Source organism: Cadophora gregata (assembly GCF_030347475.1).
Source record: "Cadophora gregata isolate MNR1 chromosome Unknown scaffold_4, whole genome shotgun sequence".
Classification (NCBI taxonomy): domain Eukaryota; kingdom Fungi; phylum Ascomycota; class Leotiomycetes; order Helotiales; family Ploettnerulaceae; genus Cadophora; species Cadophora gregata.
The window spans coordinates 127,174-145,950 of record NW_026695927.1 but is presented as its reverse complement, the minus strand read 5'-3'; the positions used below and the strand labels follow the sequence as shown (position 1 = coordinate 145,950).

Below are 18,777 nucleotides of genomic sequence, written 5' to 3'. Positions count from 1 at the left end.
AATCGAATCCGCTGCTGTGCGCCACCAGCTAGCTTTAAAGATCAAATGGAGATGACGTTCGCCTGGATGTTGGGGGGGGGAAGAGTTGGGCCCTGGATTCTGGGGTTTTGGAATTTTTTTTGGGAGAGTACTGTAGTAAAGAGTGTGGATGTAAAGGTAGGTAGGTACCTAGGAGTGGATTTAATGGAGAAGGAGGATGAACATTCTTGGTGGAGTTACTCGTAGTTAGGGTGAGGTTAACCTGAACTTGAAGTAGCCTTTCAGCATTACGTTCGATAAGCCAGCTGGCGTTATCTGATGACGCCACAATGGAATGGAATTCACCAGCCACCCAACGTGGATGTGTGGCCGGGTGTGGCAGTTCAACGGACCGAAGTCTTGGCATTTATTGTACAAGTATCGGGTTTCTCGCTTCTCAGACCTTGCATATTCTCAAATTCATAAAAATATCAACAACACCGCTCAAACATCCAAAGATGTCAACATTCAGCTTCTCCTTCTCAGGAGACGACATAGAGGATACTCAAATTACAGACTCTGAACCCCAACCCTTATCACGAAGTCATGCCGCCGAAACAGGAACCCTACAGCGCTCTACTACCAGCTCAGCTTTCCCAATTGGGAGTCAGTTATTACAGCCACAGACTCACGATTTAGAACCCATGCTGAGATCCTTACCATCAAAGATCGTCTACAGTACATTAGTCATCAGACTCGATGACGGGACAGACATCTCTATTCCGAGGAGAGAGCTTTGGGATGTGAGGGTTCAGCTTATGGCTGAGGAGGATGATGAGGGGCTGGGGAATCTCGGCAAGGATGATGTTAGGACGGGGGTTTATGAGGGTGGGTTTAAGAGCTGGGAGAGCTCGGTGGATGTGGTTAAGTTGTTGCATGAGAGGAGGAGAAATGTTGATTTCTCGGGGAAGATTTTAGAGGTATGTGTTTATATTGCTGGTACTGAAGCTCAAGCGAAGTTACGGTTCCCATGTGTTTTCTTCATCTGTAGTGCTGGCAGTTCAGACCCCGTGTCTGACATAGCCATACAAGTTTCTTCATGCGTCTTCGGATCTATAACAAACAATACTGACACCTCAAACAGCTCGGATGCGGCACCGCCCTCCCCTCTCTAGCCGTCTTCCAATGGCTGTTACAAAACCCCATCTCAACCGAACCATCACACCTCGGCCTCGCAGACTACAACCCCACCGTCCTCCAACTCGTCACACTCCCCAACATCCTCCTATCCTGGGCCCAAACCACTCGCCAAGAATCATGGCAACCCGAAGGCGAGCTCGATCTCGACGAGCAAACCATCCAAGACTTCCTCTCCTCTCTCCAATCCCGCCAAGTCAAACTCTCATTCTTCTCCGGAGCATGGAGTCAAGAGTTCGTCAACCTCGTAAAGACCAACATGGATTCACGTACATCGCGACTCACCATCATCGGAGCGGAGACCATCTACTCGCCTGTAGCATTGAAGTCCTTTGCGGAGACTCTGGTTGGTCTTTTGGGGAGTATGCCGGATGAGGAGAGGACGGCGTTGGTTGCTGCGAAGAAGGTTTATTTTGGTGTGGGGGGGTCGATGGAGGATTTTTGTGATATTGTGCGCGGGCATGGGTGTACTGTGGAGCAGATTAGGGAGGAGTCGGATGGTGTGAGGAGGTCTGTGGTTGAGGTTAAGATCGCACAGTCCGTATGAGTTGGTTGAAGACGGAAAGAAGGGAAGGAAATTGTGGCGAGAGGCTTTGGTATCGGCTGGACACACTTCACGGTGGGTACAGTTGCATTGAACAACCGATTCTCTTGTGATGAGGGATCGGGTGATGGCCATCGACTTCATGGACATGGTGCAAGCTCCTGTACTGTACCTTGGGAACCATGAAGGACCAATTGGCCGAAGCTGACCTCAATCATATCATGGGAGCAGTTTCCGGCAAGATAAGTGTCGCAAAGATTCATTCGTTGCATCTTCTTGTCGCAAACTGAATTGAATTGACTGCTTGGACTGCAACCCCGGAACAATTGATTACTGCGCCACAGTTCCGAGAGAGATCACTGAGAATTTCCTCCAAAGCGTAAAAGTTGAAGGGCCTTATTGGTAGATGACCTTACAAGACATGAGCGATTGAACAAGTGGTAGAGCTAGAGGGTTGCCATGACATGAATCGAGGCAGGGCCTCCTTAAATATGCCAGTAGATGTGACAAAACATGATCTACATATCATCATAACAGTCATGTAGGTCCTGCTCTAGCAGAGACGTAACCCCCCCAGCTTACTGGGGCAGAGATCACAACCGACGGATCCAACTCCTCGAATCGTCTGTCACCGTAGTGAACCAGTAGCTCGTTTCCTCAACGACTCATAATGTTCTACCTTGACTCCACTCAGAAACTTTTTACAGAAAGGATCCGCCCCCAATTCGTTCTATCAAAACATGTTTTTGTTAACTTTCATGAGCCCTCGCCCATTTGTAACATATGGCCCATTTTCTCGATCTGATACGTTGTTAGCATTTCCACCTGAAATCTGGTCAAGCAAACATACCTTCGTCTTCAAATAACCCCCCACCTCTTGACTCCTGATACCGCCCTTGGAACCCCTCCAAGCAAGTGGAATCATAGCAACCCTTTCCCTAACCACAACTTCCCTCCCAGGCCCCTCTACAGCCCGTACCTTATCCGGATTATTCGTCAATAATCTCACATCCTTCACCCCGAGATCCACCAGCATCGCTGTCGCCAACCCATAACTCCTCGCATCTGCAGGATGTCTGAGTAACAGATTCGCTTCTACTGTATCCGATCCTAGATCCTGAAGATTATACGCCTTCAACTTCTCCCCCAGACCAATGCCCCGCCCTTCCTGCCGCAAGTAAATAATCACACCTCCCCCAGACCCAGGCATAGACATCAGCCTCGCCGCTTCATCCAGCTGCTCTCCACAATCGCAGCGCGCAGACCACACCGTCTCTCCGGTATAACACTCGCTATGAATCCTCACCAACGGCGGTTCCCTCTTCTCATCATCCGCCGCCTTCCCAGAATCCCCCCCTTCCGCCATACTACTCGTCGTCCGTCCCGGATACAAACGCCCCGTGTACGCCCCCCTAATCAACCTATCCATCTCCGTCTCCCCCTCCCTCACGCGATCCAAACTCGTGCTCCGAATCGAGTTCCCAAACACAATTGCCAAATGCTCCTTACTATCCTCGCTATTCTGATACAAATGCAGGAACATCTCCGTTCCCGTCCCGCCGATCGTGGTCGGGATCCGCGCCCTCACCACGCAATTCACATCCGGCAGCTTGTCCAGCAGTTTCGGCTTCTTCTGGCCGCACCCGCCGTCCGCGGTCGTGCTGTCGACGGGCACGGATTTAGGGAGGTGCTGCTGCGCATGCGGGGGATGGAGCGAGGCTCGTGAGGGCGTCTGCGTGCCTGTCCCTGGTGTTGAGGGGGGTGTGAAGGCGGGGGAGACGAGACCTGGGAGGGAGCCGTCGCCTTCAGGCTCTGTGTCGGCATCGTCTGAGTCCCGCTGCGGGGTTGGTGATCGCTCGTGGGTGTGGGTGTGGGCGTGGGCGGCGAGTGAGGGGTGGGTGAGGGAGAGAGAATTGAGGTCGAGTTCAGAGATTGCGCGCGAGACGGGGATGGGTCGAGGGGAGTAGAAGGGGGGCAATTGGGGGACTTCGTCGTTTTCCTCTGTGGAGGTTTGGACGGACCATGAGGGTGTGGTGGGGGAGGAGGAATTGGTGAGGTCGGGCATCTCGGTCGAGGTCGAGGTCGAGGATCTAATTCATATATGTGCAAGGCGAAGGGTATCAAGAAAGCGACAAAGACATGTAAAGAGATAATGCGGTGTCAACATATCATGAAGGTGGAATACTGCGGCTTCATGATGGAATAAGGGACTACCACTCGAAGCGGCATTGCCGTTGATCATCAAAGTATTGAACGCTACTAGCCGGTCCCGGTCCGCCTCCTGTTTTGCTCGGGGCTCGTCCTACCTTAAGATCCGGTCTGCCGGTATTCAATCTACCTCACGTGCGCGCGAGAATTTAGTAGAACTACCTAGGTACGGAAGGTACGAAGGTTTCGTACCTTCCGTACCTTACCCGAAAGGCGAAGCGAGGTTTCTGTCCACTCACCACTGTCCAGAAATAGGCTAGCGACACTTAGCACCCACGTAGTACCTAAAGGGAATGTAGGCGTGTACTTAGGGGAGCTTTACTTGAATCAATCGAATCTCATGCTATATTTAGTATAATGTTACGAACTAAGATGCGGGGTCGTGTACTGAAGAGTTTGGGACGACCTGGCTGGTCAGTGCTACACCGGTTGATTGTGACGTTTAATAAGAATAGATATTGTTGTTGAAGTCAACTACTACTCTACTTGCAAAGCAACGCTCCTAAACTAAGAATTGAAACCCTCGGTAAGTCAACATGTTGAATGTGCCTCACTGCCGTAAACTGCAATTATCCCTGTCAATCTGTTTTCCCATAGAACCCAGCATTGTCCTGGAGCACAGTGCCTTGACCCATAAGCGTAAGGGCTACGGAGAGCGGCCATGGAGTACCACAAAACCCAAGTACATCTTTATCCTTGATTCCACCGTAGGTGACAGTCCAGTTCGAGACTCTTGTCGTTGACCTAACGTATGCTCCATTGACTTTTATATACATCCATTTGAGTTCGGTATAAATCCCAGTGTCTTGGTCCCATGCCCAAGTGTGAAATCTAACAGATTTTCCAACGGTCCCTGCTGAAGGGTATCGAAATTTGTTTAAGCATTTTTCGCCTATGAGACCTTTGTTGATAGACCATGTACTAAGCTGTTTAGTAACAACACACGACGTAGATGGCTTCTCGTCACCGAATGTAGTCAGCCGTAGAGGCTCTTCACGGCAGGTATATACGCCGGTGCAATCAGGGAATGCTACTATCGTGTCCTCTGGATCGTTCATAAAATCAGGTGTGTAAGCACGACATCTGATACGACGACGAGTACCGCGACAAACTGCACCCCAAGAAGCAAAACGGACGTGCTGTTGACCTATCATATGATCCAGTTCTGCACATGCGTGGTCCTCATCATTTGCAACCCAATCTCGTCGTTCGAACGGTGACGCGTTCATGTCAACAGGAGGCCAAGAGCAGGGTTTGTTCTCGATTATATCAGTTCCGTTCTGTGTCATGACTCGAATCAGGTCGTCCTCCGAGACGGGAGCATCTTCGGAAGATGGAGACCGAAACTCCTAGTTCTAAGGAAATCAAATTAAGTCTATTAATATGATATTATATTAAAAAAACAAAGCGCAGAAGTGACTTAATATATATTAATCTTCAATTCACTAAGATATCTAAGTATTATATTAAAAGGTAGTTGTAATGTAGGTAGGTAGGACTCAGAGAAGGGGGGGGAAAAGATTTGGATAAGAGTAGAATTTCAGCCCCGCGGTTTCTAACTAGTTATTGAAACAGCTGTAAGCACATGTCAGCCGGGGCCGGTATCCCACCAATTCCGTCTTCTGTTGCTGAATGTAAATTTACGAGTTCGCCCCAGTTTGTGATCATGACTTAGGCCAATGAGCGTCTTCAGTTCAGCCATCTCCCCTCCTTCCTTTGATTCTATCCTTTCCACTGCGAAATGGGACGTTTTTAACCTTTTGGATCCCAGTGGAGTAGAGACGAGAAGCGAGCTTAGCGAGCAAATCTGGATATACATTTCTTACAAAACGCTCGCTTAAACTAGGGATTACCTCGCTTCTTAAGCAAGATCAGGGTGTTCTGCTCCACTTCTGCGTGCACCGACAAAACGTTCCATTTCGCAGTGGAAAGGATAGCAACACCTGTTCTTGTTTGTTGACAACTCTCTAATGTTGAACACAGCTTCTTTTAATCGTAAAACTTTTTTCTTTGGGGTACATATCCCCACATGAATCTCCGAGGTCTGAACAATTCGCTACAAGTGATAGCGCAATGGATATCAAGATTGTCCCTCCGCTGCTATTTTGTCAACGCTGTTGTTCATCAGGGTGTCGTCTCTTCAAATTATGAAATAGAGATGTGTCCTACAATCCTTCATGTGCTGGGTCGGAATCAGTTCGATTTTCAAAGACATTGGCATTGTTTCTGAGCAGAAGACTTCACCACAAGAAATTAAGCGAGAAGTCAACATTGAGGATGACCTTTAACGAGAGTAAGAGTTCCAACACGGGACAAAGAAAGAAGGACAACTTATGTACAGAATTCCAACCACTACCTTCCCACCTTCTCTCTCAATATCCACATGTTCTGATCTCCACCAACCAGCTATTTACATCTCCCCTCTCACACAATCTCTCCACCCTCCACCCTCCTAAGTCAAAGCCGGCACGCTCCACGAATACCAACTCGCCAAATTAACATTCGAACTACTCTTCGCCACAACCGGCGGATTCGCCGCACTCCCCAACAAAAACCTCTGCATAAATGCCGTCAAGTCCGACTGCTGACTACTCGGAAACTGGCAATGACTATGCCCCCCCACAAGCGAGAACCCAAAGCTCTCCGGCACCCCCCAAGCCTTATAAATCGTCTGCCCAACCTCCATACACCCCGTCGTGCTCACCGGACCAAGCCAATCGATATCATTCTCCAAGGGGAATAGCCCTCTGGGAACGGTAAGAGCAGCAAGCATATGGTGATCGAACGGGAGCTGCGTGACTTTGGAAGTCCAACTATTGAAGTTCGGCGAGAACCACGCGTTCTCGCCTACGATCTGCGAGGCCGTCTGGATGTTCCTCCCAGCTTTCTTTTCCGAGTCGGAGATCCGCCAGCATGCTGCTCCGCCGGAGCCGGATTCCTGCGGGATAGTGAGCGCGATGCGTGGCTCAAATGCGCCGACTATGAATGCGCCTTTGCCGTTTCGCGAACACCCTGTCACGCCGAGGCGGGTGGTGTCGATGTTTGCCGAGGGAGTTAACTCCAGCCCGTCGATCAGACGACTCACTCCCCATGCCCAAGCGATGAGGGCGCCTGCGCTGTGACTTTTGCCGTACAAGTTGAAGAAGAGTCCCGTGCCATGACTGCCACTGTTCTGCTGGGCGGCCATGTTGTCGTTCTCGAAGTTGATGGTTGCCACGCCTGCTGGGACGGGGATGCTCGATCCGCCGATAGCGATGATAGCTGGGTATGGAGCCTTCCCACCAGATGGAGTTGTGATCTTAGCGTTCATCGTGATGGATTTACCGCCGTCTGTGATGGTCACTTTAAGTGCGCCGCCGGAAAATGTTGCTGTTACTTTCTCGGGCTTGGGAGGTAAATCACCGAGCTCGTACTTTTGCATCAGAGCGCTGATCTCTTGTTGGCGGCACGGCCATTGGGATTTGCTGGTGATCTTTGTGCCATTGAGGAACGTGAATGGGTCTGGGAGTTTGGCTTCTGTTGTTGAGGGGGTGTAACCTGCTGGTAGACCGCAGGATGCTGCGGCTTGACGCTCGTCGAGGTAGGGATATGGAGATGCTAGAGCGGGAACCGCGAGCAGAAAGGTAGAAAAGTACTTCATGATGGTGAGACAGCAAGGACGGACAAACGTTGATAGAAGGACGGCTGTGGTGAAAGTCCGAGGAAGGATATGTATCCTTTATTTGGTCTTATATCAACACAGCAAGAGATCACAATCATAGATACTCCATGTCTAGCTGAATAGCCGACTCTTCTGGCTTCCAATTCTTCCGTAAATGGAAGAAGTATCGCTTAAATAAAAGGAGGCGGAACATCTGTCTTCCCCGCATCTGATATTCGGCAGTCAACCACATGATAAGATGTTCCCTCAAGAGAAGTCCATACTCTCCCCAAAGACAAAGATATTCAACAAGGGTTCCTTCACATGTATATTACCTGCATTACCCCAGAAAGATCGACGGTCTGTCCCGAGACCGGTTGATTCACTTTTAGAACAGCCTGTTTGATTTCTGCCGGCTGGGGAACCACGTTGTTTTGGTGGCTGGTGGGGTACATGTCACTAGTTATATATTTGCATCATGGTGACCTCGTGTCATATATGCTTAATTCGGTCGCAAATTTGGAATGGGTTGGGATCGCCAAGTTTGGATAGAAGGAGAACTGTTGTGTTTATCCTGAAAATTAAGCGAGCCAAAACACGACGTTTGAGTCTTGGGGTGCAAGCCCGGTTGGGTAGATACACAACCTAGGATACTTGTTTATCAAATTTTGGGTAAGTTCTATTGAACAAGATCTAAAAGAATCGTGAGAAGCCCCACAAGCCCCACGTTGTGGTGGTGTAAGTACTCTGAACTTGATCGGGGGAATGGGACAACAGCACCACGCCAGTATTTTAGCAGGATATAAAGAGCGTCGTAACCTGCCAAGAAGGATGATATATGACCTTCCTTGTTCGAAGAGAATTTGCCACCTCCGCTACTTGGCAATGACACGCGTGATGGGTAGTTACATCTGAGATTGTCCGCGAAGCAGACTCTTTTGTCCTGTCTTTGAGACAAGATAGCATATTGTATCTCACTCACTTGACAGATACAACGAAAACGAACGGCCGAATGGTAAGACTGTGCCTCAAATCTCATCTATCAGGCAGCTAGATTTCTGCACATTGATTCAGGTGGAAATTATGCTTCTGGCTACCATATTGACTATGCTTTAGAAGCAGTAAGTTAATGAATATCAGTAACACACCCAAAAGAGAAAAAGAAGACGAAAAAAAAAACGAATTGAATAAATAACAGAAGCCGGCAGAGTAGCATTACAACTCAATATCCTCAAAACCTCACACATGCAAATGCACATCACTGTTCTGGTGCGGTTGAACGAGATTTGGGCCAAGAATTCCAGCAGTCTCAGACCATCATCAACTTTGAATTTTCCTTTCCTTTTTCTGTTATTTTTCTTTTCGTTTGGCTCAATGCCTACATCAATCTACACTCGTCACCTGTGCTCACAATACAGGAGATTAATCAGGACCTGGAAAATGATAATGACAATGGCCATACTCGCACCCCAGAACGAGGATAGGATTCAAGTGGAATTTCTGTTCTTCATTCAGAATCCTAGTCACTCTTCAATACGTATTTGGCTTCTCTCCAGTGGACCAAACTTTGCTTTCCCTTTTCCTTTTCCTTTTCAAGCTCAGTGCGTCGACGCTCTTCCATTCAACTCATGATCTCTTGATCGTAACCACGTTATGGATTATGGTCACGGGAAAGCTATTCTTTCGTACCTGTGGTAGAGATGTGATGGTATCCCCGAGGTACTCTGTATATGGATCTTACTTTGGTTCCCTCCTGCACCCTCGGCACCCTCCCTTGCTTGCAGATTGATACATGTCGATGTTTGTGCTTGTTGTGAAGAAACCACAAAGGGTACAGTTCATTCGTCAGACTTTTCCTCAATTGCTGGGTAAGTATTTACATTCTATCGCGTCTTTTTCGGTAATAAACGAAATCACTAAAATGCAAACCGACTGACTGTCTAGTCCTCTAAATAGACCGACCGACCACCCTTCCTTACCCACGGAAATCAATGCAAATCAAACTCATCCACCTCACCTCCCATCGCCCCGCATCACCCCCCCATCATCTCGTAATCATCGCCTCCCTCCCCGGCCCGGTCCCAATAAACTTAACCTTGACACCCACAAACTCCTCAATAAACTCCACATACTCCCTAGCAGCCTTCGGCAAATCATAGAACGACTTCGCGCCCGTGATAGGTTGCTCCCACCCCTTGAGCTCGATGTACTTGGGCTGGACGCGACCTAGGAGTTCGAGATCTGCGGGGAAGGATTCGAGTTCGGCGCCGGTGGCGGGGTCGATGTAGGCGGTTGCTACTTTGATGGTGGGGAAGGTGTCGAGGATGTCGAGTTTGGTGACGTTGAGGGCGGTGTAGTGGTTTATGGCGGTTGAGTACTGGGAAGTGTGAGTATACAGCTTGGATACAAGGGTGAATAGCCAGAATCTCGACAAGGATATTGCGATCTGAGGGGGGCTTTTTGATGTACCTTGACGACTACTAAATCCAACCATCCACATCTCCTCCTCCGGCCTGTGTCATAAGTCAACGTCTTGTTCATCATGGGAGCCAGGCCGATCGTCTACTAACCAGTTGTGACACCAAACTCTCGTCCAATTTCTTGTAGCTTTGTTCCGGCCTCTTCCAGGTCCTCGGTAGGGAAAGGACCACCACCAACTCTTGTCGTGTATGCCTTGACGACACCGAAAATGTTCGAAATCTTGGTAGGATTAAGAGCAAGCCCGGTGAAGATGCCTCCTAATCCGGTATTGGACTAAACTTGTAAGCCAAAGCAAGACTTCTGGATCATTCCAATCGACTTACTGAAGTAACGTATGGATATGTGCCGAAATCCAAGTCAAGCATTAGTGCATTGGCACCCTCAATCAAGATAGGGGCACCGCTCTTTTGTGCCGAATCCATAAACGGTACTTGGTCGACGACGTATGGTGCAAGCTTCTCCCGATAATCCTGCAGCAGTTAGCTCTCAGAATCCCAGAGTCAAGACCGAAATCATCATACATTGAATCTCGAAATCTCCTCCTCGACGTCATAAGTCAACAAATCGCCGTATCTCTTCTTGTATCCAGCAGCCAGCTTCCGTAGTCTCTCGTTGAAAGATTCGGCCTTAAAGATCTCGGATATGCGAACACCACTTCTTGCCGCCTTTGTAGAGTATGATGGTCCGATACCCTTTCTCGTTGTTCCCACACTCTTGCCTCCCAGCTCAACTTCCTCCAACCCATCCACAATTTGGTGTAAGTCGAAGACAATTTGTGCTCGGTCGCTGATGAAGATTCGTGACCGTACATTCTCCAGACCCTTGGCTTCAAGATCATTCAATTCTTTGAAGAATGCTGGGATGTGGCACACCACGCCGGCTCCGATAAGGTTCACACATTCGGGGTTGATAAGGCCGGAGGGAAGGAGATGGAAGTCGTATGTGACCCCATTGGCGACGATTGTATGTCCGGCATTGTTCCCTCCTTGGGCTCTGGCACAGAGCTTCACTGTCGGACACAGGATATCGACCAGCTTTCCTTTGCCCTAGAGAGTTGGATAGTCAGTAACTGTCAGGTACGAAATGTAGTATATGCAGTGTGGAAGAGCGTCGCAGGACATTTCCACAACTTTGCAAGTGCTCAGGTGTAGAAATGGCAGCAGCTGCAGACTCAAGCATTTCTGATTCCAAAATACCATGATAAAACCTGAAATCGGGATTTTGCAACATTCTGCAACTGCCCTGATCTGGTATCTCAACCCTTGCTCAGATGACAATATCCAGGATCCAAGCAATTACCCCAATTCGCAGACCAAAGTCTCAATAACCTCTGGCGACATGTATGTAAGTGGTGGCGTCTTTTCCGAAGCCAGTCCTATTGTTGTGCCCAGTTCTCGCGTCTCAATATCCAGACCTGAAGTACATGGCATGGCGTGCCTAGCACAGCAGACAACCCACCCAAGAGGTGGACAAGGCTTGCATGCAGACACTTGTAACCATTCCCAAGACCAATTCGACCTTCATGCCCCGCTGGAACATCCCAAAGTCCCAGATCCTCTTCGCGACATTCCCATGTGCTCGTAGATGGGGAAACCGAAAAAGTTCAACCGTACCTCATCGCCCCATTGGGACCCCAGCACAATTGTTGCCATGTTCGAATTCGAATCTGCGGAGATTATGTTAGTGACACCAGAACGGGTACGGGAATATGGATATGTGATACGAACTTTGTAGCGTTTTGTTTGTTTACGACGATGCAATGAGTGACTGTTCGACGTGAGGTGGGGGGAAATTATTGCATCCAAACAAGCGACCGCGGGGTACTGGAGCCAGGCACTCAACGCAGTCACTCATAACAGTACTGTCTGTGCTTGGTGGGCAGAAAAACCTTTGAGGTCCGGCGGTCGGCATTGGCCGATTGGGCTTGGGCATGGGCTTGCAGGCACAGCAAGCACCAGAAGGGCAGCGACATGCTTAGTCAGCAAGCCAATCTGAGCACCAGGAGAGTTGAGCATGAATGTCTTGCTGCTTTTACTCAGTCTCTGCTTTGTGGGCGAGAACAAGGGCGGCGAGACATGTGACAGAAGGCATCCTGTTGGTCTACCTACCTCCCTACCTCCCTACCTCCCTACCTCCCTACCTCCCTACCTACCTACTCTTCACAATGCATGCTTACCGTAGAATCCTAGGCTAGCAAGATCCATGTGCTACCATATTCCCCTACTGCTGCACTGTACTGCACATACTGTACTATCGGAAATGCCGGACTATGATGTGCGCTACCAGTTCCTGCGATACTATCTGAGTTTCGCATACTCCGACCCTTACTGTAGAAAATACCGGCAAAAGATTCAACCGGGCCAAACCTCTCGGCCGCCGCAAGTGCCAGATGCCGGGGCCGATCTAGCTTCCCCGCATTTCCCATCCAGTACGGCTCTTCGTTTTGCCAACATCCCCCACCATGGCCCGCGAGTCTCAAGTTAGACACTTAGACCTCGCCCACGGGAAGCTGACTAGAGTGCCGTGAAGCCCAACCGTAGAAGGTACCACTGGGCCTGATAGCCAGAAAATCATTCCATTCGTGCCCGCTCCCATAGCCGCGATGAGACGACTGTCCCGAGGGGCTGGATATAAAGGTAGAGTCTGCTCCATTCCGGGCATAGGTTTTCCATTCCGTTCGACTATTCTTCAAACCAATTCGAGCTTCAGTACAGATACCTGTTCTTCACCCCCTTTTCCTTCTAAAAGGTTCCTTATCGAAAGTATCTCTATATCTTCACATCTTCGCCATTCAACTGCTACTTCTACCCACCACTCTACTACACCACTGTCCACCAGAAACATCACCACCATGGCTACAAACGGTACCAACGGCACCAATGGCGCCAGCAAAGACAAGAGCCACAGATTCGACCCGAACTTCACACAACACGTTATCGACCTGATGGCTCCCGAGACGAAACCCCGAGACAGAGAGATCCTCAGCTCCCTGATCAGACATCTCCACGACTTCTGCCGCGAGGTAGAGCTCACACAGGAGGAATGGGTCATGGGCGTCAACTACGTCAACTCAATCGGTCAAGCATACAGGAAGAACCGCAACGAAGCCTGGAGAGTATGTGATGTGTTGGGCGTAGAATCGTAAGTCCTCCTTACAACCAGATATCTGGTCGATAGCCCGCCCATACGTACATCTGCTAACCCTCTCTCTCTCTCCAGCCTCGTCGACGAAATCAACCACAAAATCGTCACCGAGCAAGGCATCTCCCCCACCTCCTCCGCCATCCTCGGACCCTTCTGGTCGCCCGAAACCCCCTTCCGCGATCTCGGCTCCTCCGTCGTCCAAGACATGCCCCCCAACGGCGAACTCACCCTCTTCCACGGGGTCATCAAAGACGCCGAGACAGACATCGGGATCCCCAACGCCGTCTTCGACATGTGGCAGGCCAGCACGAACGGCAAGTACGACGTCTTCGACCCGGAGAACCAGTCCCGCCACAACCTCCGCGGCAAGTTCCGCACCGACAAGGACGGCCGCTTCTGGTTCTACTGCCTCAAGCCTACCGAGTACGCGATCGATACGTCTGGCCCGTCGGCCGATCTCCTCAAGATGATGGGCAGACATCCGAATCGTCCTGCGCATATCCATATAATGGTTACGCATGATGACTATATTGGCGTTACGGCACAGCTGTATCCTAATGATGATCCGTGGTTGGAGACCGATACGGTGTGTGCTGTGAAGGATGATCTGCTGCTTGATTTTAAGCCTGCTGCGAAGGATGATCCGCAGGGTGCGAAGTTGGATGTTGAGTACGATGTGCGGTTACTGTCGAAGAAGTATAAGCCCGAGTCTAGCATGTTGATGGCGAATGCGGCTGGTGATAGGAAGGAGTTGGAGACTGCTAAGAATTGAATGATATGAAGTATCATGGGATGTTGGTAACGATTTGAATCATTTTGCTGCATATACTGGATGGAATGGCGTAGGAGTTTTGTATATAGTCTATTTGTTAGGAAGACAATTCTACTTGGATGAGTATCAATGAAGTCTCGCTTATGAAAATGCTGTATAGCTACTAAAGACGTGCCAAGTGCCAGAGGTCTGAACATAAAAAGCTTTTAACCAAGCTGAAATTCATAAGACGTATGTGACATACCGTCTTGCTGGGGCAGATAGGTACACCAAATCTCGCTTACCAAAATACCTGTGTATCCACTTAGACGTGTAAAGAAAGTACCAGTGCTTAAACATGGCAATTTGCTGTGCAAGCCGAGAGTTAGAGAAGCTGTCCATGTATACAGAGATATAATCTCTTTTCTCGGAAAGCAGTCTCCCTGTTGCCAGGAAGCATGGCCAAGTCTTACTTACCAAACAAATATACCACTCCAACAAACTCTCTCTCCACTTAAGACCTACAAGATATTTCTCCGCCGCACAAGTTCAAATTCATGAGATAAGCAAATACCACATTGGATGTGTGTGTTAAAGGTCATAAGTTCATTATAGGTAGACTACACGCCAGCGCAATCTACCTAGGTACAAAAAGTTCCAGGTTCCGCCGACAAGTCTGATGTAAAAGCCATCTATCTAGCCGTCTGTCTTTCCAGCGATCTATTATATTGTACCGTACCATACCGTACCATACCATGCCGTGCCAAACCATAACATAACATACCCAAGTCCCATTTTTTCCATAGCCGTTCCCACAGTCCCTAAAGCGTACACTTGAAATACCATGTGCAAAGAAAAGAAGAAGAAAAATCACATATACGCCCATCGTGTCTATCTGACACTCAACATCTTGACAGGCTCTAAGCCGCAACACCAGCACCCATCTCAAGAAAGCCATTCCCATCCAACAGACTCTGACTCGCCACATAACTAAACCCCCCAAACGGATTCTCATTCGCGGCAGCACCCGCCGAGCTCCACGGCGCCTTCGTACTACTCAACACAGGACTCAGCGCCAGCTCCGTGAAATCCGTCGAGAAATTCTCCGCCAGCTCCGGGTCCGTGATCAGCGGCTGAATCGGCGGCTCGATCTCCCTCCTAGCGAGCCTCTTCCAGTCGATCTTGCGGAAGAAGCGATGCTTCTTGATGAGCAGCATATCCTTTGGCATGTTGGATCCCAGGCGCTTGTTAGGCTCCTTGCGGAGGAGGCGGGTGAGGAGATCCTTAGCGTCGGGCCCGAGGAAATACGGCATGACGAGTTTCTGCTTTGTGATTCTTTCTTGGATATTGGCGTGGTTTTGGCCTTGGAAGGGTGGTGCCCCGGTGAGGAGGTCGAAGCCTAGGGCGCCGAAGGACCACCAGTCTACTGCCATGCCGTATTTCTGGCCGAGGATCACTTCTGGCGCCATGTATTCGACAGTGCCGAGGACGCTGTTGCATTTGTCGTTTTCGTTGACCGCGACTTTGGAGAGGCCGAAGTCGGTGAGGAGGAGATGGCCCTCGGTGTCTAGGAGACAGTTCTCGGGCTTCAGGTCGCGATAGATAACGCCTAGGTTGCGATGCAAGTGCTCGAGAGCCAAGGCCATCTCTGCCATGTAGAAGGACGCGACTTCTTCAGTGAACATACGTTCTTGTGCCAGATGCGTGAACAATTCTCCACCCTGCGCGTACTCAAGGATGAGATAGAGCTTCTCATGGTCCTGGAACGCGTAGAAGAGCTTCACCACAAACGGATGCCGATTGACGCTCTCCAGAATTGACCTTTCGGTCTTGGTCTGTTCAATCAGACGCTTGTGGACAGTCAATGATGCCTTCTTGAACTGTTTCTGCGCGTACAATCGTCCTGTAGTCTGCTGTTTGACGAGGAGCACCGTGCCAAATGTTCCTTTCCCAAGACATCGCAGAGGTTCGAAGTCGTCCGCTGTCATCTTCCTTGCGATAGTATCCTGGATAAGCCCTCCTTCTATGGCACCGTATAGGGGCTTCTCAGCCACGCTCTCACTGACAAAGTCGCCCTCGAGAGGAACTTCGTAGCTGGTAATATCGGACGTGTCATCATCGCTGTACCCGTCTGAAGTGTTGGTGCCTGTACTGCTCTGAGGCTGGCTCATCAACTGGCTCTTGCTGCGCACAAATGAGCTAGTTCGAGAATCGTTATCCAAGTTCAGGGTATCGAGTTGTAATTTCAACTTGCTGATTCCTCCCATAGCAGGCGACGAGGTTGATCGCAGCATCGGGCTGCTGTTGGCGCTGACCACATCATGGATCTGGTGTCTGCGAGACGGTGTCCGTGGTCCATAATCCGAGTCCTCATCTCCTGATCCCAGTGCTGGTGTATTGAATCCGCGAACGGTCATCAAGGCGGGGGTTGGCGACTTCATGGTGCTCCACGGCGCCTCTCAGCATCTGCCCTGATCTGGCTACGATAGTTTCGGTGCAGCTTCTGGTGGTTCTTCGCGGTTCGCATCTGGCACTGGCCGATAAAAGAAAGAAGAATGTTCGTATTGTTTATTTCGATATGCATTTGTTGGGCGGGGTCTGGTAGGTCGTATGTTCTGTCACCGGTGGTGTGAAGAGGAAAAGAGAGAAAGAAAGGAGAAAAACGAAGGGATTCAGACCTTGGAAATTCGCAGACATGTGGCTGGCTCGGCTGAGGCTGATCCTGACTGTGATCATCGCTAAACTGGAAGCGGAAGAGGCTGACTGGATGTTGCATGGTTGTGACCAGTAGATTTACCCCGTGGTTTATTCTTAAAATATTCGGGGAGTTAATTCTGTACAGATAACTAAAGAACCTGAATACAATCAAAACCACCAATAATGCTGCATAATACTGACATTTTCCTGGTCCCTGATCATGAACTTGCTTGGCCGCCCATGCTGTGTGGGGAAACCCGTCGGATCGGCTGGAGAATCTGGAGTCGAGAAATCTGTGTCGGATATCCGCGGCTGAGGGTCTGACTGCTCAAGCTTCCTCTCCATAACAAAGGGTACATTTCCACCAGGAACTGAAAACGATGTGAAGGCAATTGACTACCGACTTCACGTCGGATCCATCAATGACTTGAGATCTCCCTCCAACCGAAAGCTCCATACGTCTATCATCTCGTTTGCTACAGAGAGACAAGATTAACACAATGAAGCTCCCTCAAATTCGCCTGGCGCGAACAGCAACGCCTTGGTCAACAGCAGCCTCGAGAAGAACGATCCCCCTCCGATTCTCCTCATCACTATCACAAAAACCAGGCGCAGCAGGAATTCGTTTTCCTGGTGCAGTGTCCAGTCAATTTGTCAACAGCCTCTCCTTCGAGCATCCATCCACCTACCCCGCGCTCCCAACTTACCGATGTGTCAACCAAGATGGCGATATAGTTGATAGCGACTACACCCCAGAGCCAGACTCTCTTGCTCTGAAGCTGTACCGAGATATGGTCGCTGTGTCAATCATGGATGTTATCATGTTTGACGCACAACGGCAGGGAAGACTTAGTTTCTACATCACAAGTCAGGGCGAGGAAGGGACTTGTGTTGGCTCTGCGTCCGCATTGGAGAAGGAAGATGTTATTTTCTGCCAGTATAGAGAGGGTGGCGTGTTTATGGAGCGGGGATACACATTTGAAGATTTCATGAACCAGCTGTTTGCGAACGCAAAGGATAGTGGAAGGGGCAGAAATATGCCTGTTCATTATGGGAGCAAGGCTTTAAATATCGTACGTATCCCTCAAATATCCACTCTGAACAGAAAACACATGTCCAGTACTCTGTGACTAACAATTTCAACAGCACACCATATCCTCCCCTCTTGCAACTCAGATACCCCACGCCGCAGGTGCCGCCTATGCACTGAAAATGCAGCGCCTTGCCGATCCAAACATTCCCCCACGAGTCGTAGCTTGCTACTTCGGTGAAGGAGCTGCCAGTGAAGGTGATTTCCACGCCGCGCTCAACATCGCTGCAACGCGATCTTGTCCCGTAATCTTCATATGCCGGAACAACGGCTATGCAATCAGTACACCCACGCTGGAACAGTACCGTGGAGACGGTATTGCAAGTCGTGGAACTGGATACGGCATTGACACGATCCGCGTAGACGGAAATGACATCTGGGCTGTGCGAGAAGCTACTAAGAGAGCTAGGGAACTGGCGTTGAAGGATGGAGGACGCCCTGTGCTGATAGAAGCCATGTCGTATCGGATCTCGCATCACAGCACGAGTGACGACTCCTTCGCTTATCGTGCGCGAGTCGAGGTCGAGGATTGGAAACGCAGAGATAATCCAATCACCCGACTGAGAAAGTATCTGGAGAAGAAGGGACTGTGGGATGAGGAGAAAGAAACGGAGACTAGGAGTAGACTCAGGAAGGAAGTGCTGAAGGCATTTGCGGCGGCCGAGAAGGAGAAGAAACCGCCGATGAGAAGCATGTTCGAGGACATGTATGAGGAACTCACGCCGGAGATTAAGGATCAGATGAGAGAGTTGAAGAGTATGATTGATAGGTATCCGGAGGAGTATGATGTTAGTGAGTTTGAGGGTGGAAAAGATACACTTGCTCCTTAAGTAGACTTGCAGAGAAAAAAAGCAAAGTGGATTACAAATAAGCGAAAGTAAACATCCATTGAAAGAAACCATCAAACCAAGGACTGAACGGATCGCATCCATAATATTATATGCAGTTCTTAATTAATGATTCAATTTGGAACTTGTCGCATGTACTTTACAGGAATCTGATTTTCTTCTTGAGTACCTGGCGTCATCTTGTGCCATTTACTGCATCAGCGATGGGAAATGCCCCAG

General features: G+C 49.6%; 8 protein-coding genes across 8 annotated transcripts; 3 read left to right on the top strand and 5 right to left on the bottom strand.

Moving 5' to 3' along the window:
- Positions 1-476: 476 nt before the first annotated feature.
- ONS95_009757 (uncharacterized protein) lies at positions 477-1,702 on the top strand (the record flags this gene model as incomplete). Its single annotated transcript, XM_058503315.1, has 2 exons — positions 477-938; positions 1,103-1,702. The coding sequence occupies 2 exons, from the start codon at positions 477-479 to the stop codon at positions 1,700-1,702; spliced, it is 1,062 nt and encodes a 353-aa protein (XP_058360027.1).
- On the bottom strand, positions 916-4,038 carry RIB1 (GTP cyclohydrolase II). Its single transcript, XM_058503314.1, has 2 exons — positions 2,550-4,038; positions 916-2,500 (listed from the first exon to the last, which is right to left on the bottom strand). Exons 1-2 carry the CDS (start codon positions 3,762-3,764, stop codon positions 2,456-2,458), a joined length of 1,260 nt encoding a protein of 419 aa, XP_058360026.1. The 5' UTR covers positions 3,765-4,038; the 3' UTR covers positions 916-2,455.
- Positions 4,039-4,346: 308 nt separating this feature from the next.
- On the bottom strand, positions 4,347-5,645 carry ONS95_009755 (uncharacterized protein). Its single transcript, XM_058503313.1, has one exon. The coding sequence runs from the start codon at positions 5,194-5,196 to the stop codon at positions 4,486-4,488; it is 711 nt and encodes a 236-aa protein (XP_058360025.1). The 5' UTR covers positions 5,197-5,645; the 3' UTR covers positions 4,347-4,485.
- Positions 5,646-6,075: 430 nt separating this feature from the next.
- On the bottom strand, positions 6,076-7,609 carry CIP2 (carbohydrate-binding module 1). The gene has a single exon (XM_058503312.1). The coding sequence runs from the start codon at positions 7,545-7,547 to the stop codon at positions 6,360-6,362; it is 1,188 nt and encodes a 395-aa protein (XP_058360024.1). The 5' UTR covers positions 7,548-7,609; the 3' UTR covers positions 6,076-6,359.
- Positions 7,610-9,361: 1,752 nt separating this feature from the next.
- ONS95_009753 (uncharacterized protein) lies at positions 9,362-12,002 on the bottom strand. The gene is made up of 7 exons (XM_058503311.1): positions 11,756-12,002; positions 11,642-11,694; positions 10,550-11,074; positions 10,352-10,498; positions 10,118-10,301; positions 10,017-10,060; positions 9,362-9,924 (listed from the first exon to the last, which is right to left on the bottom strand). Exons 2-7 carry the CDS (start codon positions 11,678-11,680, stop codon positions 9,592-9,594), a joined length of 1,272 nt encoding a protein of 423 aa, XP_058360023.1. The 5' UTR covers positions 11,681-11,694; positions 11,756-12,002; the 3' UTR covers positions 9,362-9,591.
- A 170-nt stretch (positions 12,003-12,172) lies between these two features.
- On the top strand, positions 12,173-14,086 carry ONS95_009752 (uncharacterized protein). Its single transcript, XM_058503310.1, has 2 exons — positions 12,173-13,169; positions 13,248-14,086. The coding sequence occupies exons 1-2, from the start codon at positions 12,631-12,633 to the stop codon at positions 13,942-13,944; spliced, it is 1,236 nt and encodes a 411-aa protein (XP_058360022.1). The 5' UTR covers positions 12,173-12,630; the 3' UTR covers positions 13,945-14,086.
- Positions 14,087-14,502: 416 nt separating this feature from the next.
- Positions 14,503-16,501, bottom strand: PSK1 (serine/threonine protein kinase psk1). The gene has a single exon (XM_058503309.1). It carries the CDS (start codon positions 16,362-16,364, stop codon positions 14,844-14,846), a length of 1,521 nt encoding a protein of 506 aa, XP_058360021.1. The 5' UTR covers positions 16,365-16,501; the 3' UTR covers positions 14,503-14,843.
- A 619-nt stretch (positions 16,502-17,120) lies between these two features.
- On the top strand, positions 17,121-18,540 carry ONS95_009750 (uncharacterized protein; the record flags this gene model as incomplete). Its single annotated transcript, XM_058503308.1, has 2 exons — positions 17,121-17,693; positions 17,767-18,540. 2 exons carry the CDS (start codon positions 17,121-17,123, stop codon positions 18,538-18,540), a joined length of 1,347 nt encoding a protein of 448 aa, XP_058360020.1.
- Positions 18,541-18,777: the final 237 nt, after the last annotated feature.

What these genes read in the sequence shown, in the direction of transcription:
- RIB1 (XM_058503314.1), bottom strand. Translation starts at nt 3,764, where the DNA reads ATGCCCGACCTCACCAATTCCTCCTCCCCCACCACACCCTCATGGTCC. An exon ending in GGGGTTATTTGAAGACGAAG is followed by an intron (nt 2,501 to 2,549) that starts GTATGTTTGCTT and finishes ACAACGTATCAG; the next exon opens with ATCGAGAAAATGGGCCATAT.
- ONS95_009755 (XM_058503313.1), bottom strand. Translation starts at nt 5,196, where the DNA reads ATGACACAGAACGGAACTGATATAATCGAGAACAAACCCTGCTCTTGG.
- CIP2 (XM_058503312.1), bottom strand. Translation starts at nt 7,547, where the DNA reads ATGAAGTACTTTTCTACCTTTCTGCTCGCGGTTCCCGCTCTAGCATCT.
- ONS95_009753 (XM_058503311.1), bottom strand. Translation starts at nt 11,680, where the DNA reads ATGGCAACAATTGTGCTGGGGTCCCAATGGGGCGATGAG. An exon ending in GGTCCCAATGGGGCGATGAG is followed by an intron (nt 11,075 to 11,641) that starts GTACGGTTGAAC and finishes CCAACTCTCTAG; the next exon opens with GGCAAAGGAAAGCTGGTCGA. An exon ending in CATATCCATACGTTACTTCA is followed by an intron (nt 10,302 to 10,351) that starts GTAAGTCGATTG and finishes TTACAAGTTTAG; the next exon opens with TCCAATACCGGATTAGGAGG.
- ONS95_009752 (XM_058503310.1), top strand. Translation starts at nt 12,631, where the DNA reads ATGAGACGACTGTCCCGAGGGGCTGGATATAAAGGTAGAGTCTGCTCC. An exon ending in GATGTGTTGGGCGTAGAATC is followed by an intron (nt 13,170 to 13,247) that starts GTAAGTCCTCCT and finishes CTCTCTCTCCAG; the next exon opens with CCTCGTCGACGAAATCAACC.
- PSK1 (XM_058503309.1), bottom strand. Translation starts at nt 16,364, where the DNA reads ATGAAGTCGCCAACCCCCGCCTTGATGACCGTTCGCGGATTCAATACA.